General features: G+C 36.0%; 1 protein-coding gene across 2 annotated transcripts; it reads right to left on the bottom strand.

Annotated features, from left to right (window-relative positions):
• Positions 1 to 1430: 1430 nt before the first annotated feature.
• LOC104891195 (TOM1-like protein 5) lies at positions 1431 to 18552 on the bottom strand. Of its 2 annotated transcripts, none has more exons than XM_010676855.4 (11): positions 18263 to 18552; positions 16346 to 16404; positions 15185 to 15309; positions 12767 to 12845; positions 12489 to 12587; positions 12254 to 12367; positions 9161 to 9315; positions 7936 to 8011; positions 4907 to 4992; positions 2222 to 2542; positions 1431 to 2125 (listed from the first exon to the last, which is right to left on the bottom strand). In XM_010676855.4, the coding sequence occupies exons 3-11, from the start codon at positions 15286 to 15288 to the stop codon at positions 1792 to 1794; spliced, it is 1368 nt and encodes a 455-aa protein (XP_010675157.2). In that variant the 5' UTR covers positions 15289 to 15309; positions 16346 to 16404; positions 18263 to 18552; the 3' UTR covers positions 1431 to 1791. The 2 variants fall into 2 exon arrangements, with proteins under 2 accessions (XP_010675157.2, XP_010675158.2); XM_010676856.4 differs by having other exon boundaries at positions 16346 to 16399.
• Between the last annotated feature and the right edge of the window lie 959 nt (positions 18553 to 19511).

Below are 19511 nucleotides of genomic sequence, written 5' to 3'. Positions count from 1 at the left end.
CTAGAAATACCAACAGTCTCATCAATGAACAAGTATTCAATTCTCACCTAACTCAACCAGAGCATCTCTCTTTAGACTTGTTTACTTTCTCTCTCTAACCCATCACTGACTTAAGCGTCGTAAGGGCTTTCCCGAGAACACTCTTGGGACAAACAACTCCTCTACTCCTTGGAAAAACATGGGTGTTAAGGATTCTTCAGAATCAGGAATAAAAGTTGGTGGGTTGAAGAGACTTGGGTTATCCATATCTCTTGGACCCTATGGATCACGTGGAGGAGAGAGAATAGAACTAAATTGGGTTTGATTTGATTTAATATTATACTTATAAGCATGACAATCTTTAAGCATCTAAAAATTTCGCCCAGCGGCCCATAATCTCTCATAATTGCTTCCATTATCGACATATACACCTCCTGTTTTACCTTACTTCATTCTTTTTACACGTCGGGCTTTTGGTATCAAAAATCCACCCACACAAACCCCTTTGGTGTCGAGGGCTTATGTTGAGTATTAACAAGGTTTTTCACTCTTGTTGATTAATTTAGTTACCTAAGTCCGCAGATGTCAAACAGTTCTACTTTTCTTTTCTTTTGCTTATCATTTTTTCACCCATGTCAATTTCATAGTACTCTAACCCAACACGATTCCCAGACATCTCGTACAAACCAGTCGTCATTCTCTACTCCTTCCTTTGTTTCTCTCTGAATCTCAAACTACAACAAATAATGTTACATAATAACCCAACAGTCTAAATGAATGGATTAAACTAGTCACTGAATGCATTAAAATAGTTGCTAAGTGGATTTAAAAAGTGATCAAAAAAATGAATGAAAATGATTACTAAATAAATCAAACTATTCACTATATTTAGAAAGGTGATTCATTCTCTTATTGTTATTGGACCTGAAATGTTGCCTGATTTTACATTAAAAGTAGGCGATCTCTCATTAGATAAACTCGTGATCTTAATAGACTGAATTTTTTTTCTTAAAGAAAAGAATATACCCTAAAGGGTGACCATCCAACTCTTAACAAAGTAGATCTCCCTTCATTCCTTGAGAAAATCAGTGGGTTAGAGAGTGAAGCTTAGGGCATCAGTCGCCTACAAATGTAGCTATTAAACAAGATAAGAGCATCTTTTAACCACTTACCCTTTCTCCTTGTTTCCCTCCTTAAAAGTAGAAACCGTGTTGGCAAAACCTCTCTCAAACAGAAAATACTTCAGTATTAGTATTTAGTAGAGCGTTTTTACAACCCCCAAAGAAGTAACCCCACTTCCCTCTAACCCATAAATTATTTCCTTCCATTGCGCAATGGAAACATCCTCCACCTATGCTCCCAAAACAGAACACAACTTCTTTTTCTCTCTACTAATTAGCCGATATATCCACATCTAAAACAGTAAAAATCAGCAAAATGCCATCCAATAATGAAGAAGAAAACATATACACATGTAGATCACTAAGCCATTGCTAAATTCACGTATAGATATACATATGCCACAAATCGAGTATAAAATTACAACTCATTTACAAACTCATTCTAAAACAGCTTTGCTACAGAAAACCTGACATCTATATTGACCAATAACTTAGAAGCCAAACAAGCCGACAACACTAACACCAGCAGGGGTACTGACACATACTTGTATATTCAAACGTAACACTAGATGCTCTCTACCAAACCAGAACCAGAACAATGAAAGATCACTTTGCTTTCAAATGGTATGGAAATCTATATCAAACCAATAAAAGCCGGATAAATCATAAATAAGAGAAGAGTGGTCTACTTTCATTCACAAGAACCTATGCTCCCAGTGTAAGAGCTACCACTAGCATTGCGACTATGTAATGAAAGGCTCCTCATGTGGCCTGACAAAGCAGCACCGTCTCCCTTCTTCTCCTGGAAGAATTTTTCCCTCTCAACATGTTTAGCAGGTGGAGGTGGTATTAGAGTAGCTGCAGGTGGTTCAGTCTTTTCAGGGGAGGGTGACTTAAGAGTTAAAGGCCGTATGAGAGGACGATGCAAATTTTCTTTTGGAATGGAAGACCCAAGCAATCCAAAGGGTCTCTCTTCTGTGCTTTCTTCATCTTCAGGCCTCACAAGAGCTTTTCCTTTCCGAATCCTAAGTTAGGTTTTAGAGTCAGCAGTCAGCACAAAAATACAAATTCAAAGACCACTAAGGATAGAGGAACGTAATATATACTGCTTAGGTACGCACCTATGCGAAAGCTGTGCTGCCTCTTCTTCTTCATCTGTTTCTTCACGGTCAGTACGATTGATATGATTTGGTGATGATGTGGGTTGACGAGTATGATTTGATGCCCAAGTGCCCTTACCCACATAATTATTATGGTTTGGTACCCAAGTGGCATCACCCATGTGATTATTATTGTTCAATGTTGGAGTGGGCTGCTCTGGAAGCTCAAGAGAATTATTAGCTGTTGTTGCAGGCCCATGCGAAAGGAGTGCTGCATGCCTTGCTAAAACCCTGTCGAGCTGCTCGTTCAACTCTATAGCCTGAGAGACGAGTTTCTCGTCTCTGAAAAAGAAAACATGGACATGGTTGATATCATGAGCTATTAGATGTAAATCATTTAAGAGCTCTCAAATTGCACTCTTCTATTAATACCAGGTTTTCTCATACTTTCTCTGTCTAACTCAAAAAGGCCCTTTCTTTTTCTTGTAAAATCAATGTCCCTCTTCAACTATTGTTCTTTGGATAAGTACATGATCTCTAGAGACAAAGGTGTGAAGCAAAAAAGCATGCTATAGCATCAGTACCTTTCCATGAAGAAAGAAACCAAGAAGTTTATCTTAAACAAGGGGACTACAATAAACAATGCATCAATAATTTTCAATTTTCTCCATTACAGCAGCATGAGGGGGAAAAGAGGATAGGATTAAAAACAAAGCATCGCAGTTGTTATAAAGTAGTTTGTCTTTTGAGGTAGTGCAGCATTGCAGCTCACTATCACTGTATGGCTCTGGAGGTTTCAACTTTGCATATGCAGAAAGGACTCATTGGTCATCAACTAACATATAAGTGGAGTGGATGGGTAGTGATGCAATTACATGAATTTTACTTATAGTATTGGCACTCAAAAAATGTTTTGACCGGTTTGCAAGATTTCAAGTAGCTGGAGCAGTCAAGCATGAAGTGCAGCTCAATACTGGTCTTTTTGCACGACATTTTAGGTATTAACTAGTTATTAGGCCCGGGCTATGCCCCGGGTAAGAAAATTTTCATTCATTAATATTGTACTTTGATATGATCACACTAAATACTACTTGGTCTAGTGGTTAAAACTTTAGTACATGAACTTGAGGTCACGGGATCAAAACCTATACTATGCAATTTCTATTTTTTTTATTGTACATGGATTACATGATCTAAAACTCCCTAGGGAGAGCGCCACGTGGCACCGTTCCTGGTTTACGCACGCCTTTTAATATATTAGTATAGATATCATGTTTTAAAGTTCAATTTCTAAATCTGATAATGATAAAATCATCCATGTTAAAACCTACGTTACTTGGACTAGGGTATTTGTCCATGGCTCCAAGCAACGACTCGGCTGATTTATGATAATTTTTCATGATTTAAGCCCAAAAAGGAAGTGTCAAAGTACTCAGTACTCACACCCATGTCAGAGTGTAGAAGATCTGACACAGGCACTTGAGGACGAATGCAGAACCTTTTGGTAACGTAGAGAAACTGTACATGAAGCGGTACTGTGGATTTGGGGAAAGACACATGGGGGACCTATGCTGTTAATTCCTAATGCTTAGAACTCAATAGGAGAAGGAAACCCTTCAAATAGTGGGAGAGTTGGAGTTGGTCCGCAAAGGAAATGATCAACTTCCATGGTTAATAACTTTTTGCCAGGCATGATAATGGAAATAGCATTTCCATAATTCCATTAAGAACTGCTGCAATAGCTTTAGAGGTAAAATTACACAGACAAATTGGCTCGGGCTCCTCTTATAGCCTGATTTAAAGGAGGAGCAGTTACTAGCGAGAGGATATCAAGAGGGGGTCATTTTGTAAGTAATCAGTGCTTCCCGAGAAAGACGACATATCAGTGGAGCAGAACCAAGTTCTTTAAATATTGTTCAAAGAAATAAAATAAAGAATTTGTTTTAAAAATAAAGTTATGTATCCTTCAGTAGTCTCTCTCAGAATTATTGCTCGCCTTGATGTTTGTCAGTTCTACTTGGTAAGGCTATAGATGTAATGGTGGCCGGGAAAGAAAGAACGGCAGAGGAAAGGTAATTTTGAGGCAATTGAAGGTGGAAATGAAAGGAATATTGCCCGCTGGATTTACAGCAAGAAAACCTTGACTTATCATCAAATTTAGATATCCCTGTTTGAGATTATTGCTAGCTGGCAGCATAGAACCAGGTACTTTATTGTGCGCATATAGTCACCTCTCAATTATATGACACATTCATGCATGATTCATTAGGTTGACAGTGATCTTAGATGGGTTCACCTCTCGGTATAAATTTATGATACACAAAAGTTGAGCTCAATATCACCATTGTTTTGTCACCCATCACCCATGTCTCTAGAATAGCCTAACAAATTAGTCATAGATGTGGCACTGGAAGGTGTTTTATCTAGTAGAGAAATACCATCGACAGTAAGAAAAGTTCATTACTACTTTTGAGAGAAAGAAGGGAGAAAAAGAAAAGAAAAAAAGGCCACAGATCAGTAAATCTAATAACTGCGTCAGTTGAAAACAGAACATGAAATCTACAGTCTATCTGTGAATCCTAATCCTAACTTCATTCTAACAATTGACATCAGTATTTTGTTTTAATGAGACGGTGTCTTTGTGAAGAGAGCACACAATGAAATATTGAAAACCAGAAGTAACCTTTTCTTTCTTTTAATTATTACCTGGAAGACATCACAAGGTGCATCACTCTATCTTTTTGGAATGAGCATTGCTCCACAAGATCCAGTGTGAACTCATCCTTTGCCGCCTAAAAGAGAATCAACAGGCAAAATATAAAGTCTGTCAGACTAGGTTCATGCAGCACTTACGTAGGCAAGAACAAATCATCTGCATCATCATTCCCCAATTGATTAAGTTGTTAATGACATAAGAAACATGCTAAGACATGTAAACGTTACATATCGATTTACTGGCTTTTTTCATCAATTTTAATTTATTTATTTGCAGGATATGTAAATTAATTTGGTCTATCAGATGATAACAGACGCAAAATCGTCGAGCTCAAGACACAGAAATCTAAGAAAGTCAAAAGGGAATAGATGCTCCATGACAGAAAATTTCCAAGGACACAGACACTTACCTATACATTCTACATTAGACAAATATGTCATACAAGATAAACAGATACATTATCTTTAAAAGCCTGTATCTTGCCAAAGTATAAGTGAAAGAACAGTCAGAGAAACAGTTCGTGGAATGTTACAGCTCGGAGTTGAAGGGAACAGGCGGAAAGAACCGTGCTAAAAACATGTGAGTTTTGTCTTCCACCCTAGGAAACAAAAGTAGGAACCTTCCCTTCGTCCCCCCAACTGGTTGATAAAGTAACATTGGCATCAAAGACAACAATAATTCAGTAGCTGGAAACCAAGTTTGTGCATCATCCATATTACTCAGACACAGATATGAATTTCACGTTCATATCATCAAGAGTCTAAACTCAGTATTTCAGATAGAGGACACTGTCCTCACTCCTAACATAGTACCCACTACCCAGGTGCGAGAGCAAAACATTCATGAAACATATTCCTGATTTTAAGAGACTTTTGCATGTGCTTTTCACATTGTTTGCTAGCTCTTGTTATTCTTACTCCTCTTTCCATCTCTTTTTACATTTGTTTTTGTTACAAATTTGTTGCTCTTGATAAATAAAAAAGGTCTCCAAATAAAAAATAATCCTTCACTCATTAGTGTGTCCAGCATCTAACACAGGTATGTAAGACTTTTAACACAGTACATCATAACTGGCATGAAGTGCTTGATTCCCCTTTTGTTAGATTGTTTGCAGATTTCCAAGAATTACAGTCTATAATTTGAGGGACAAGATTTTGTTAAGAAAAATTTTCGATAGTAGAATTCTTCTAGAGATCTGAATATTTCTTCATGAGTTTTCCTTTCAAGTCTTTATGCTAAAAGAGTGGCCTAACCCTTTAAACAAGTTGATGTTCTTCACTTCCATTATATTTATTGGAAAGCCACATCTTAGGATCAAAGTGAAGTGTCCTTTTGAGATTTCAAGTGGTAGATCTACTTGTCCCTTCTACCCCAGAAAATAACTGACACGGTAAGCGCACTGCACGGAAAGCAAGCTACTTTTTTATCCGTAGCTTCTGTTTTCTGAATTCTAATCGTATTTTTCACTACAAATACCCGTTTTCAAACGGACTTGACATATAACAAAGTATCTAAACAATTATATCTAAACATCAAAACCTCTCAAAAACTCTCTCAAACACATTCAACCAAAAATATTCTTCTTCCTTCATTCAAGAACTCAAATTTTCAAGGCTAAAGATTGATTCCTCCAACGTCCGTACAATCCAACCTAGGCGATAAAGGTATAGTCCTTAAGGGTCCTCAATCTTTCAATTCCAATTTAATACTCTGAAATTACTATATTCACGATGGAGATCATTAAACAAATCATGTCTTCTTGTATATTATTTTCCTAATCTCTTTTCCTTTATTATATAATTCATATATTAAATTCATGCTTATGTGTTTATCACATATTCACATTCATCACTTCGTATGTTTATTTTTGCTAATCAAAGATCTAAATAGAAGTTCCAACATTAAAGTCAGCTAATCTGGACAACTGGATTAGGAACCTAGTAATTTGTATGCTTAAGGAACATATCACAAAAGTTAGTCTTTTGCTTGTTCAATAAACCAACATAGATTAAGTTTTAGAATGCATGAACATATTATTTGGTTGTTTATTTGAATAAAACTACGGATGAATCGTATTAAGTAGAGGCTAACAATGGCCGGATTTGATTCCTGATCACATTCGTACCCTCACTCCCCAGCTCAATCTTTAGTTCATTGACCAATTATGAATTCATGACAGGAAAATCTATATTGGATAAGTCCCTAAGATGTCCAATGGTTTCCCAAAAATCAACTAGGTTTATGAATCTTCCTTTAAAGACTTGTTGGCCACTTCTTTTACAAAACGAATTTCTAACTAAAAACTCTTTTACAATGAGGTAGTCGAACCCGCGCTCATCCCACTTAGACAATAAAAATATGCTTACAATTTGGTGATTTCACTAAGGAAAACAAGAGGAAAGCATGTTGAACATCGCAAACAAGCAATCAATAATGCTAAATAGGCAAGAAATGGTATGCAGTTCCAACTCTATAGTGAGTTAGTGACCCATGTCCATCAACCAAAGCCAAGTTGTCAAGACGTTTGCCCATTAACTAGGTGTTATGGTCCCAATTCATGTCAAACTTACTTCTACCAGAAGGTAATGCCAATCAATTTATCTCAACCAAGATATGACAAACTTACTCACAATTTTTGCACTTGTTATGGGTTATAGCATGAACTATAGAAATGAACATAGGAAATGGGAAAACCATAAAAATGATAATCAAAGTCTAAGTGGGTTAGCCTGCCCAAGTACGTTGTTCAGTTCGAAGCTCATTATTGATCAGGCTTGGTCAAACCGAGTTTGCCAAATAGACGCAGGGCTTGCTGAGCCAAGTTGACAATATTGCAGCCACTACGCCACAATGTAGCAACTACCAAAAGAACTAGACATATCTTCTATTACATATAATCCTCGTAAAAGTTGAAGAAAAGCTCTGCTTGATGTAGCATACAACATGCATATAAATAAAGCCATTGCAGCATCTGCATGACAAAATAACACCAACCTAAACCAAATGAGTTCAGAAGTACCTCAGGATTTTGAGCATTGACTGCATCCAGGACTTCTCTCAGAACTTCCAATGCAGCACGAGCTTTTTCAATTATACTGCATTGGTAATAATTTAAAATGAAATAAATTCCTACAACATAATGCTTTGAAAGACTTTACATTGTGTCTATTCCAAATAAAGGATCTATAGCATTGAGATAACGACCAATTCAACATGAAAAGACCATTATCAAGTTTTGGTTACTAGGGTTTCATTAAGTTGTGATACACTGAAATCTCAAATTAGTCGGTTAGTGAATAAACAAAATTCTTTGATATATAATCTGGAAATTCAAAAGCAAATATAGGACAGATTGCCAAGTTTTTAGTGATTTGACACTCCCAAAGCAAACAACTAAATAACTCTCCAATATTTTCTTCATACCTTCTCCTCCCCCTAATCTCTTATATTTATAGAGCTAACTCCCTTGCTTTCTCTCTAAGCTAGACTAATTATTTGTATTTACAATTTGACCCGTCACCTATACCTATCGCATAACATAAGTCCCTCTACTTCTTATATGCTGATGAGAAACATTCTCTCAAAGGCTTGATGCCAAGATTTTGACTAGTTGCTCTCTGCTTTTCTTTTTTTTCATACAACTGAGGACTTGTTCATGCTTCAAAGGTCTGTTTCCTTCCAGATAAAGACTTCAAAGTCAATTCAATTGTCACACACAACGACACAAACACTAAATTGGACATTAAAATTGCGCATTTACAGAACTCGACCAAGCATGGCAACTGTGGACGGTACTTCCTTTGTTTTCTAATAGATGCATCATATTGACTTGGCCCACTTGTCGATGTACAACTTTGACAATCAATATCTTCAGTTATATATTATTAAAAATTATAAAAAAAAAAACAATATTTTGAAAATATACATTGCGATCAACCCAGCAACAACTTAAATAATTATATTTACCTTTGTATAAAGTTTTTCAATATGATCAAAGTTGATATTCAGATAGCGTAAAAAGCGTGATGCATTTATTAAGAAACGGAGGAAGTATTTGAGGAATGAAACCTTAAAAAAAGGGACATTATTGATTCGATAAATCCCACCATCATTTCTTTCACTATTAATCAACAATCATTTCGTTTATGGGCAATATATAATAATACAATAATTCTAATATTCTAACATACTTGACAACTATTCTTAATACATTTTGAAACAAAGAGAGTTGTAAGCTAAACTACCTGGAACCAGGAGCAGGGTGAGATTCTTCCCTTTTTGTGCCTCTTTCACTGGCTGAGGCAATAGTTGCAACAGTTAAATTGCTATGGCTTGCGTCAGATGATATAGGATCAGCGGAGACTGGATGATGCCTCTGAGGAAACTTCACTCCCGCACTCTAAATAAACAGAAGCAATCAGTGAACCTTCGGATATTATCAATTAAACTACCACAAACAAGAGAAAAGATCTTACACCTGAAAGGTGACAAGAAATCGTGGGAGCAAGTATAGACGAGCAAAAAAGAAAACATCTGAAAGTTCACGTTAATCAAGCAAAATCAACTTGTAAAAATTTAGTCACTTCACTCTGAATAAACAGAAGCAATCTGTACACTACCAGATATTATCAATTAAACTACCCACAAACAAGACAAAAGATCTTACACTTAAAAGGTAACAAGAAATCATGGGAGCAAGAGAATATTAGGAAAAACAGAACAAACAAGAATGGCAACTATAGATGAGCAAAAAAGAAAACATCTGAAAATTCACGTTATGCAAGGGAACTCAACTTGTGAAAATTCAGTCACTTCAGTGTTTTTCCTTTATCATTTTTCTCTTTTGTTTTTTTTTTTTCATTTTTTTAGTTTGTGGTGGTGGAGGAACACTTTCTACCCTGAAGGCTGATAAACACCATATCTGTATCTATGAACCCTCTTTTTTACTGAAGAGCAAACAGAAAATAATTTGATTAGAATCAATGTCAAGTTCAAAGGACTTTTAAAGTGTAAATATATTACCCATATTGCTAGTACACAATCTTTTGACCTCGCCTCTAAGAAGATAAAACGATTTTAATGTCCTTCTTTGATCCATGAAAGAAATATATCGATCAGTTCTGATTTCTGTATCCTATTGATTCAGTGAAAAGCATTTCAAAAAAATTGAGCCTTTCTATCCAGGGAAAAAAAACGCCTTCGCGGGAACGGTCGCGTTGTCGCGGGAACGGCTTGTAACGGCGAAATAGAACGTTTCGCGGCCGTCGCAACGTGAATTTTTTAAAAAAATTCACATTAATATGTTTTAACCTTATTTGAATTTTTTTAGTTTATGAAGCATTATTACAACATAATATAATCAAATCTAATAGAATATCATGTTTCCTCAACTATATAATTAAATCATAAAAAAAAATTGGCCAATGTTTGAAAAGAACGGATGTAACGGGGATAAAATCGTTCTAACGCGGCGAGTTCGCGTTACGGAACGGACAACGCGGCGAGAAGTACGTGAATTTTATTATGGCGTTCCGTAACGGGATTTCGCGGAACGGCAAATCCAAAATCCGTTACAGAACGGCCGTTCTGTAACGGAACGGGAGAGTTTTAATTCCCTGTTTCTATCTATTGAAAAAGAAATTCCTAGTAAAATTTGTACCAAAGCACAGGTATGCCAAGTGACAACCATCTCTTAAAATCATGTAGAGTAACTTGCGGAGAGAAAGATGGAAATTGTAAAGAAGAGGGGGAAAACAGAGAAGAAAGACCATTAAGCAAGAAATAAAGGTAATAGCTTCTACGTCCATCAATAGACCCAACTATTTGAACTTTCACAACACAGATGTCACTTTAATAATGAGAAGAAAACTAGAACGTGGCTTTTCCGACACCCAAAATATCTCCCCAATTACTTGATATAGGGTCACATATTGGAGTACCTGAAAAAATAGTGCCATAGAGAACATAAAATATAGAGGCTGTTCAAATTCTCGTTTGCTATAAGATCAACTCAAGTTCAGGGACAAAACAACCTGCCAACAGAAGTTGAATACCTCATGATCTATATTAAAAATGATTCAAGCCCTAGTATGCCAATTGGAATTGTTTGATCAGGAACATGCATCGAGGTTTAAAGGGCAGTAAGACAACATAGCCCTTACTAGCCTTGACTAGAACTGTCCAGAAATTAGAAGGATGGAAATTCTGATGACTAAGCCTTAAATTATATGTGATGTTGCCTCATACAGCTCAGGAGACCCAAAAAGAATTTGAAGACATGAGGTGATACGGCACCTGCCAGTAAGGGCAGGAATGAACAAAAGGTTACATGATCACTGTCCTAGATGAGGTCGGTGAAATATAGACGAGTTATCAATAACCCTAAAGTATCACAGTATCACCTTAAAGATTATAATTTTTAGAAAGTTAATGCTTCATCTCCTTTGAAAAACAGGTATAGATCTAAGGCAATGAGTCCAAGAGCAGGCAAGGCTTCTCAGATCCCAGTTGAATACATGAATGATCCCTATCACCATAAGGATAAATTTATAAGCCAGCGACAAAAGAGTATATTGAAAAACTTTGGAGGCCAATTGAGTTCCTTTTACAGCAGAACTCCCTTCAAGGATTTCCTTCTTTTTCCCATCCCTTTTCCATCTCCTCTCGTTTCTTTTTCTTTTTACCCTTATTTCTATCCTTTACAAACCCATATATACGCACCTTTGAGGTAGGAAACTAACTAAAAGGAGAGAAATGAGGGTAAAAGAAAAGATGAAAAAGAATAAAAGGAAAGGATGGAAAGGTAAAGATATGGGGAATGAGCCCTGAAAAATAAACTCTGGCATGAAAAAGGGGAACAAATGAACACTGAACCTTCTTAAGATAATCTTATGTCGCTGAGTTTTTTCTATATGCTGAGCTGTTAAAAAGGGTATATTTAGGTACCTATCCAACAATTCAGCCTTAAACTTAAGAAGAGCTTGGGGCAGTACTTGGGCTGGGTTTCTATTGTCTAAACATCTCCAACAAATGCTTTTCAGATAATCTTGAACCATCCTCTTAAGGAGAAAAAAAAGTCCAAAGCTACGCCATTATCTTGTGATAGAAGATTCAACCAAACGTATTATTAAAAATCAGAAAGGTTGCATACCTTACATACAATCAATCAACAGGTGTCACAACCATTTTTTTCTAAGGCTAAAATGAGACCTGGGAAAAACTAGAACTACTAGCATAATGCCATCAACTTCAATAATCAATACAACCTTATAGTTGCTATGAATTACACAAGAATTGGAAGCCAAAAACGCAAAAAGTGCAAGCGTGTCTGTACCTACCACCAACTCATAGTAAGCATTATAGTATTGAGGAAATTTTCCGGAAGCTCCACCAACTGATGTCTGTGTGGCATCTAGAAGAAGGAATATCCTTTCTCTTACAGGTAAATCTGACTACATAACAGGAGGCAAGAAAGTTAGATCATGCAAAAACAGAAAATCTATATTATTGCCTGCTATCACCTTCCCCATCTCCATCTAGTGAGGTTGAAAAATTAAACATAACAGTACATACCTTTTTCTTCACAATTTTGACCAAAACAGGAAGAAGACCTGCTTCAATTACCAGCTTATGGACAGCGTCACCAATATTGTTCATCAGCATCTCCAACAGCTGCAAATTCCAACAAAACACCAATGACCAAACTAATTCATCAAACCAGAGATGCTCTCCTTTGATATAATATTGAGACAGTATACATCATGCTTCTTGCATACTACAGAACCCCCGGGATTAGCATCACATCAGGGAATGCAATAACAAAATCAGAATGGCTATTCAGCTTCACCTACCATAACGGCAAATAGTTGAGAATTCGAACTTTTACTTCCCAAGCGCTTTTTGATAGCTTTTATCACATCCTTCGCCTGCCTACACAAAACAAATCATGACACATTCAGCACATGAAAGGAAAATAATCCCACCGAAAAGAGAGCAGCACCTAGAAGTTAAAACCTCAAGATTTTGAAATAAGCAAATGTAAAAAGTTTCAGCCAACATGACGCTAAGCATCCATGACACAACTCTAATCAAGAAATTCGTACCCGCGAGCTAAACTAGAGTCAATCATATGACATGCTTGCAATACCCAATTCCATCCAACCATAGACAACACTACCAAAGCCTAGTGGAGAGACGAAAATCCACCATACAAAAGACAATGACTCTGGTTGCTAAGAAGATGTATATATATAGAGAGAGAGAGAGTTAAGTTCATGTGAGAATGCAGTTTTACATGAGAAATGAGAAAAGTTGTGACTCTAATGAATAAGTGATGTGCCTCCAACCTTTTAAAAAAAATATTGTGACTCGAAGTGAAAACTTTTGTGACACTGATGAAGATGCGATGTGACTCCAACCTTAATGTGACTCTAATGAAGAATTGTTAGTGACTCCAACCTTTACAACATATAAATTGATAGATTAATTTTCTTTGGGGCGCGTGGCTGTGTTGTGACTCTAATGAATAAGTGTTATGACTCTTAAGTCCTCATTTATCACGTAAGATGTTTTCTCATGTGATCTTGCCTATATATATATACAGGTTCCAATGAGAACTAAGTCTATAGTGAGAATGAGAACTATTTTTGCCCTTCAAAAGTAAAGCAAAAAGACTTGTAAGTATATCATGTTGACTGAAAAGTACATAACCAAACATGCAACTTCCTATACTTGATATTATTAACTTTTAAGGGGAAAAACACATTAATGACCATAAAATATCATCATTGACAACTAACATTTCAATACATTTTGTAAAAATACTGTTTTGGATAAGTTTAGCTTGATTTAATATTATAAGTAAAGGAAAAACTAGTAAAAGTAAATAAAATTGGTCGAAAAGTAAATGAAACTTCTGTAGAAGTAAAGAAAATGGGAACTAGTTCGCAATTACGAAAATGTCGTTAATGACACGGATATTGTGTACACCATCCTATTATGATGATCTAAGAGCCCATATTGATTCTTAGTTCTCATTTTAGAGTGTGGCTCCCACCGAATCTTGATTCTACATGTGCGTGGGCGTGGGCGTGGGCGTGGGCGTGGGCGTGCGCGCGTGTGTGTGTATATATGTATGTATATATAATATATTATATATATATATTATATATATATATATATATATATATATATACATGTTCAACAAATAAGGATCTTACTTTGCTTATATAAACAGACTTTTTAACACTGCATGCTGCTAATTCAGCTGATAGCCATAAAATACAAATGAGTACATAAAACACAACTCAATAACTTAAGGCAACACACAAGTACATGCCCATTAATCACCACACTCACCAAGAGAGACACCAAAACCCAGTCTAAGAATTTAAAATTAGGGAATTTCTTCTATGAATTTTTACACTTTTACCTTCATCCCAGCCTCTTATCAAGAAGATAGCAAATAAGGGGTTCATATAGTAGATAGCTGATCCTTGTGAATGTGGTGAACCTTTCCCACAGATCTCGTGACTTTTAAGGAGCGTAACACTTAAATAGGATATTAAGTAGTCGTCAGGTTTGTGAGACATTTATCCCATCTCCTGTAATCCAAAACTAAACACTGCTACTGACTTCCAAAGCTGTAATAAATGGGCATTAACGGCAATTTACTACTTCTATAGCTAAACCTTGCACCACGTTGCTGATTTGCATCTCAGCAAGTTCTTATTAATCAAGTCATAGAGCACCAGAAAGAAAAACAACCAAGGCGTCTCCAAGCATGTATATCCCAGGTGAATTCAAATATTCAATATCGATTATTGCAATGTAAACACAGGAAAGCTCAGATGAAGCATAGTTGCAAACAAATGCCAAAGCACGTGAACAGAAGCTTCAGCAGAAACAGAAGGGATTACTAATGAAGATACATTCCCCTTATATGCTATGATTTATGTCTATACCGGATATCAGCTACCTATTCCAAGACTTGCTAAGAATTGACAATACAAGCTTACAATATTCTTGCTTATAGCTTCTATAGGATATCACATAACCTAAATTAAAGCCTCTTTAGTCCTTTGTTAGCATGAGCAGGGTAAACTATCTAAAGTTGTAGGATAGAGGATCAAAAGACCTCAGTAGAGATGGGTAGAAAAAGATTTGTCTGCTCAACCTCTTCTGGAGTCAACTTGAGCCATATGTTTCAGAAACAGACATCACGACTGCATGCCAGAAACAAAAGTAGAACTCAATTATACAAAAATTACCTTTGATCATTTGCAACTATTTCACAAATCTCAATGTTCTTGGCCCAGTCAACCTCAGCTAGTTTGTCACTTGTTGCAGAATTCACAAGCTCAGAGGCCATCATCGGCTCCACAAAATTCCAGGTCTGCAAAAAATGGGGTAAAAAGCATTAATATTTTTCCTTTCACAACCAACAAACTTTACAGAAGCACGTTTGATTACAAAACAGATCAGCGTGCAAATCAAATATTGGGCAGCACAAGTTTCAACAGAACATTTCAAATTTGAGGGATAGAAACGCCAATCACAAAAGTTACAAGTCCATTATGCAATCACAACATTTTCACCAAACTCCAGATATTTCACTCACCATGCCAGATTATGAGTCATGAGATCAGATTATGTAGCCTTTTATTTTCCATCTAGTTCAACTTCTTGTGCGTATCATGTTCGTTAATTTAAAATAAAGGAAAAGGATAGAGCCAACCAAGAAGTATGACAAAAGAGAGCAATTAGCATTAGATTTAGAATGCACATACACAACCATCAAGGTCGATATCACGTTTCAACATTAACCCCAGATTATCTAATCTAATGATGAAAAGCCAATTGACCCTTTGTCATTTTCACCTTGAAAATATTTCCGGAAAAAACAACTTTCAATAATGCTCCGTTTGGTAGGGCGTAAAACATTTTCAGTGTAAAATGATTTTCATGGAAAACAATTTACAATGGAAAACACAATTCCAAAATTAGTTTTCCGTTGTTTGGTTCGATGTAAGAAAAATGATGAAATGAAAGGAAAATAAAAGGGAAAGTAAGGAGGTAGTGAGAAGAGTGTACAAGAGAGATAAGGAAAATAGTTTTCCCTTCATTTTGAAAGGAAAATGGTTTTCCATCATTGGGAGAGTAATTTTACCCCAAGGGAAAATGGTTTTACACTCTTTTGCCAACCAAACAATGTAAAACTGAAAATAGAGGAAAACAGTTTTCCGGGAAAATGTTTTACGCCCTACCAAACGGAGCCTAAGTTCAGATTAGTTTCAACAAGGCTACACCAAGTTCAATTCACAACTTAAATAAGTTCAGATTTGTTCCAATGAGTCCAAAAAAATATAAGCATATTTTAAGTCAAAACAGAGTCAACTAGCCACATATTAGGAAACTATTAAGTAATATACCTGTTCACAGTCTTTGCAGCTTCAAAGGCACTCAGAAAAATACGTCTGTCTGAGCTACTCTGGAAAAGGATAAAAGAAATGAGAGATGACATCCAGCATTAACTAGCCAATTTCCAGAAAAAGCTTTCCAAATGATTCAAAAGCATACCAACAACCAAAAAAAGTGTGCTGGCGCATTGCAACCACTCTCATGCATTTCATGTTGGTCTATGAGAGCAAGGTAAGGTGTAAACTTTTCTCCACAAATAAACTTGCATGTTTGACATATCATCACAATCTAAGCAATCTTTACATGCATTACGTAAAGTTAACTTAAAACATTCATGTGCATATACTAGACTTAAACTAGTAGAGACCTTCTGCCTATCTCCAGCATCCTCCACTAGTAATTGTAGCTCATGACAAATGAGACCATGTCAGAGAAATCTAACCACCCCACCCCTCCAATTAAGACTAACCACCAAAAGAAGACTTAATCCATCCAAAGAAATTGTGTAACCTTCTTTCCCCAAGCTTATTCATGTACGAACATTTAATATAAAAAACACTCATATTATTGTTCATGACACAGGTGGTGGAAATAGTAAGACCTAATAATATAAAGGGGACGATGGGAGAGATAGTAACTTCTTCTATAGATTCTATACTGAAAATCAGGAGTGGTCCTTGCCAATCAACATTCAACGGCTGTAAATAATAAAAGCGGGGAAAATCAAAACACCTACAGTTCCAAGCATATTGCTCTCTGCAAAATTGCAAGTGGATGGTTAATTCACTAACTTATAAAATAACAAGTTCTTTCCTTTTCTTATATATGAAATGTCTATCACATTAAGGTAGCAGATAGGATCACAACAATCGCCTTCACATGTGATTCCCTTCATTTTTCACATATCGACAAGTTAACAAAGTCCTCATTGTAGTTGGGTTTATAATAGAAGTCAAATTCTTCCCTGTATGATTGAAGTCGCAAATCCTAAAACAAACCAACCTTTGAGTTGTAATGGCATAATTAGACATGTGGGCCAAAAACAAGTTGTGTGGAGAACTCATACATAGGCCAAGATCACAACTCATATAGGATGATGAAAGGAGAGGAAGAACGGAAAAAACAAGTTACTAGAGTAGAAATAAACTTATTTACTCCCAAAACAAAATCTATTTTCAAATAAGCAAATTTTCACTTATCTCTTAGTAAACTTCTACTTGCCTCTTGCTAACGAGAAACAACTGATAGAATTTTCATCATATTGAATATAATGAACTAGAACATGTGCTTCATAACCTTCACTACACGATAATCAAACATTCTATAAATTAGGGAATCACTCAACGTCTTGCAAATTCGCCTAAGATATGGAGCCCCGTGTCGAACACAAAAATAAGGCCATAATCTACATAACATCCCAATTAATCTAAATCAAAGCCAAAAACATGAAGCCAAAAAGAACATTGTTCTCTCTTCTTCCTGCCCACCGGCCCAAAAACCCAAACAGAAGTAACCAACTGTAGCATCAAACACCCACAAAACCAAAAACAGAACGATTTCCACAACCCACTTTGGCCGGAACCTCAATCCTCAAGACATCATTTCACCAAAACAGAAGTTCATATTGTTGAACTTTCCATAATGTATCAATCATTACTTTACATTTTACAATCAGCAATTTCAATAAACATATATCACAATGCTAACAACCAATCTTCTCACATACATGATACAACACACTTACTTTATCATTAAAACAAAGATATTACACCATTATATTCATATCGATCTCACAAATATTCTTTTCATAAACCCACTATAATAACAAATTAATTAATATTCAACTTACAAAAATACCATGAAATTAACAAACCCAATAATGAACCCAGAAACTAAAATTAATAAAAATAATAATAATGAAAACTTACGGGAAATGGCGGAGATCAGAACCCAGTGGAGGAGATGAAGCATATTTGATAATTTGAAGAAAGATCAGGAACAAAAAAAAAACCAACAAGGAAGTTATTAGTTGCTGCTTTTTTGAAAAGAAAACTAAAATATATTCTCTCTCTTCCTCAAATTCAGTTTATTGTTGTTATTGTAGTTCAGGGTACTTTTTTTATCAGCTTTAGCTTTTTTTTTAAGAAGAAGGGTTTAAGATTAATACAGAAAGACAGGGAAGAGAGAGAAAATATGTGGGGGGCCGACTGCCGAGAATAAGTGATTTTAACAGTAAATGTACAGCACCGCCACGAAGACCACAGCGTCTATCCTTTTCCCTCCCTTTACTTTAAAAAAAAATACCAAACAAAGTGTGAAGTGTTGTGAGAAATATAGAGTGAGAAGTTATGTAAATATGTAGAGAGTATTGTTATTCGTATTGATGTGTAAACTGATTTCTTACATCGATGGTATTTATAAGCAAAATTTTCTATTGTGTACAATTGTAAGATTTTCAATACAGAATAAAAATTACCTGACATGCATTAAATGCACGCAGGAAATGTGGACTTCACATATATGTGAACAATGGAATTGTTCATTCCATTGTTTCTCAACACTCCCCCTTGAATGTCCACTTATAACTCATAATAGACGTTGTCTCATTAAGAATCTTTGTTAGGAAAAACCCTGTGAGAAAAATCCATAACTAGGGAAAGAGTACAACTATTATGTATCCTTATATGCTTAAAATCAACTGCCTCATTAAAAACCTTGTCAGGAAAAACCCGGTGGGATAAAAACCTGATCGAAGGGAAAAAGAGTGCAGCGCATATAATACTCCCCCTGAATTAGCATACATCAGAAGATGAGCATTCCAATTTTTCGGACTAATTCTTCAAATTTCTTCGCCGGAAGGGATTTGGTGAATAAATCTGCAAGATTCTCACATGATTGGATTTGTCGATGTTGATCGTCCCTTCCTTTTGGAGGTCATGAGTGAAGAAGAGCTTTGGTGATAAATGTTTAGTTCTGTCTCCTTTGATGTACCCTTCGCTTACTTGGGTGATGCATGCAGTATTGTCTTCGTAGATGATAGTTGGATTTGTTGTTATTGTTTCCATCCCACATTCTTCTTGGATATTCTTGATCATTGACCTTAGCCATACACATTCCCTTCCAGCTTCATAAAGAGCAATTAATTCTGCATGATTTGATGATGTGGCCGTCAAAGTC

This window comes from Beta vulgaris, chromosome 4 (genome assembly GCF_026745355.1).
Source record: "Beta vulgaris subsp. vulgaris cultivar EL10 chromosome 4, EL10.2, whole genome shotgun sequence".
NCBI classification, from domain to species: Eukaryota; Viridiplantae; Streptophyta; class Magnoliopsida; order Caryophyllales; family Amaranthaceae; genus Beta; species Beta vulgaris.
This window is presented reverse-complemented; position numbering and strand designations above follow the sequence as displayed.

Bases quoted from the DNA above. Each gene is read 5' to 3' on its own strand.
- LOC104891195 (XM_010676855.4), bottom strand. From the start codon at position 15,288: ATGATGGCCTCTGAGCTTGTGAATTCTGCAACAAGTGACAAACTAGCT. The intron at 12,368-12,488 runs GTATGTACTGTT...CCTGTTATGTAG, and splicing joins TCAAAATTGTGAAGAAAAAG to TCAGATTTACCTGTAAGAGA. The intron at 9,316-12,253 runs GTAGGTACAGAC...CTGTTTATTTAG, and splicing joins ATGCTTACTATGAGTTGGTG to AGTGCGGGAGTGAAGTTTCC.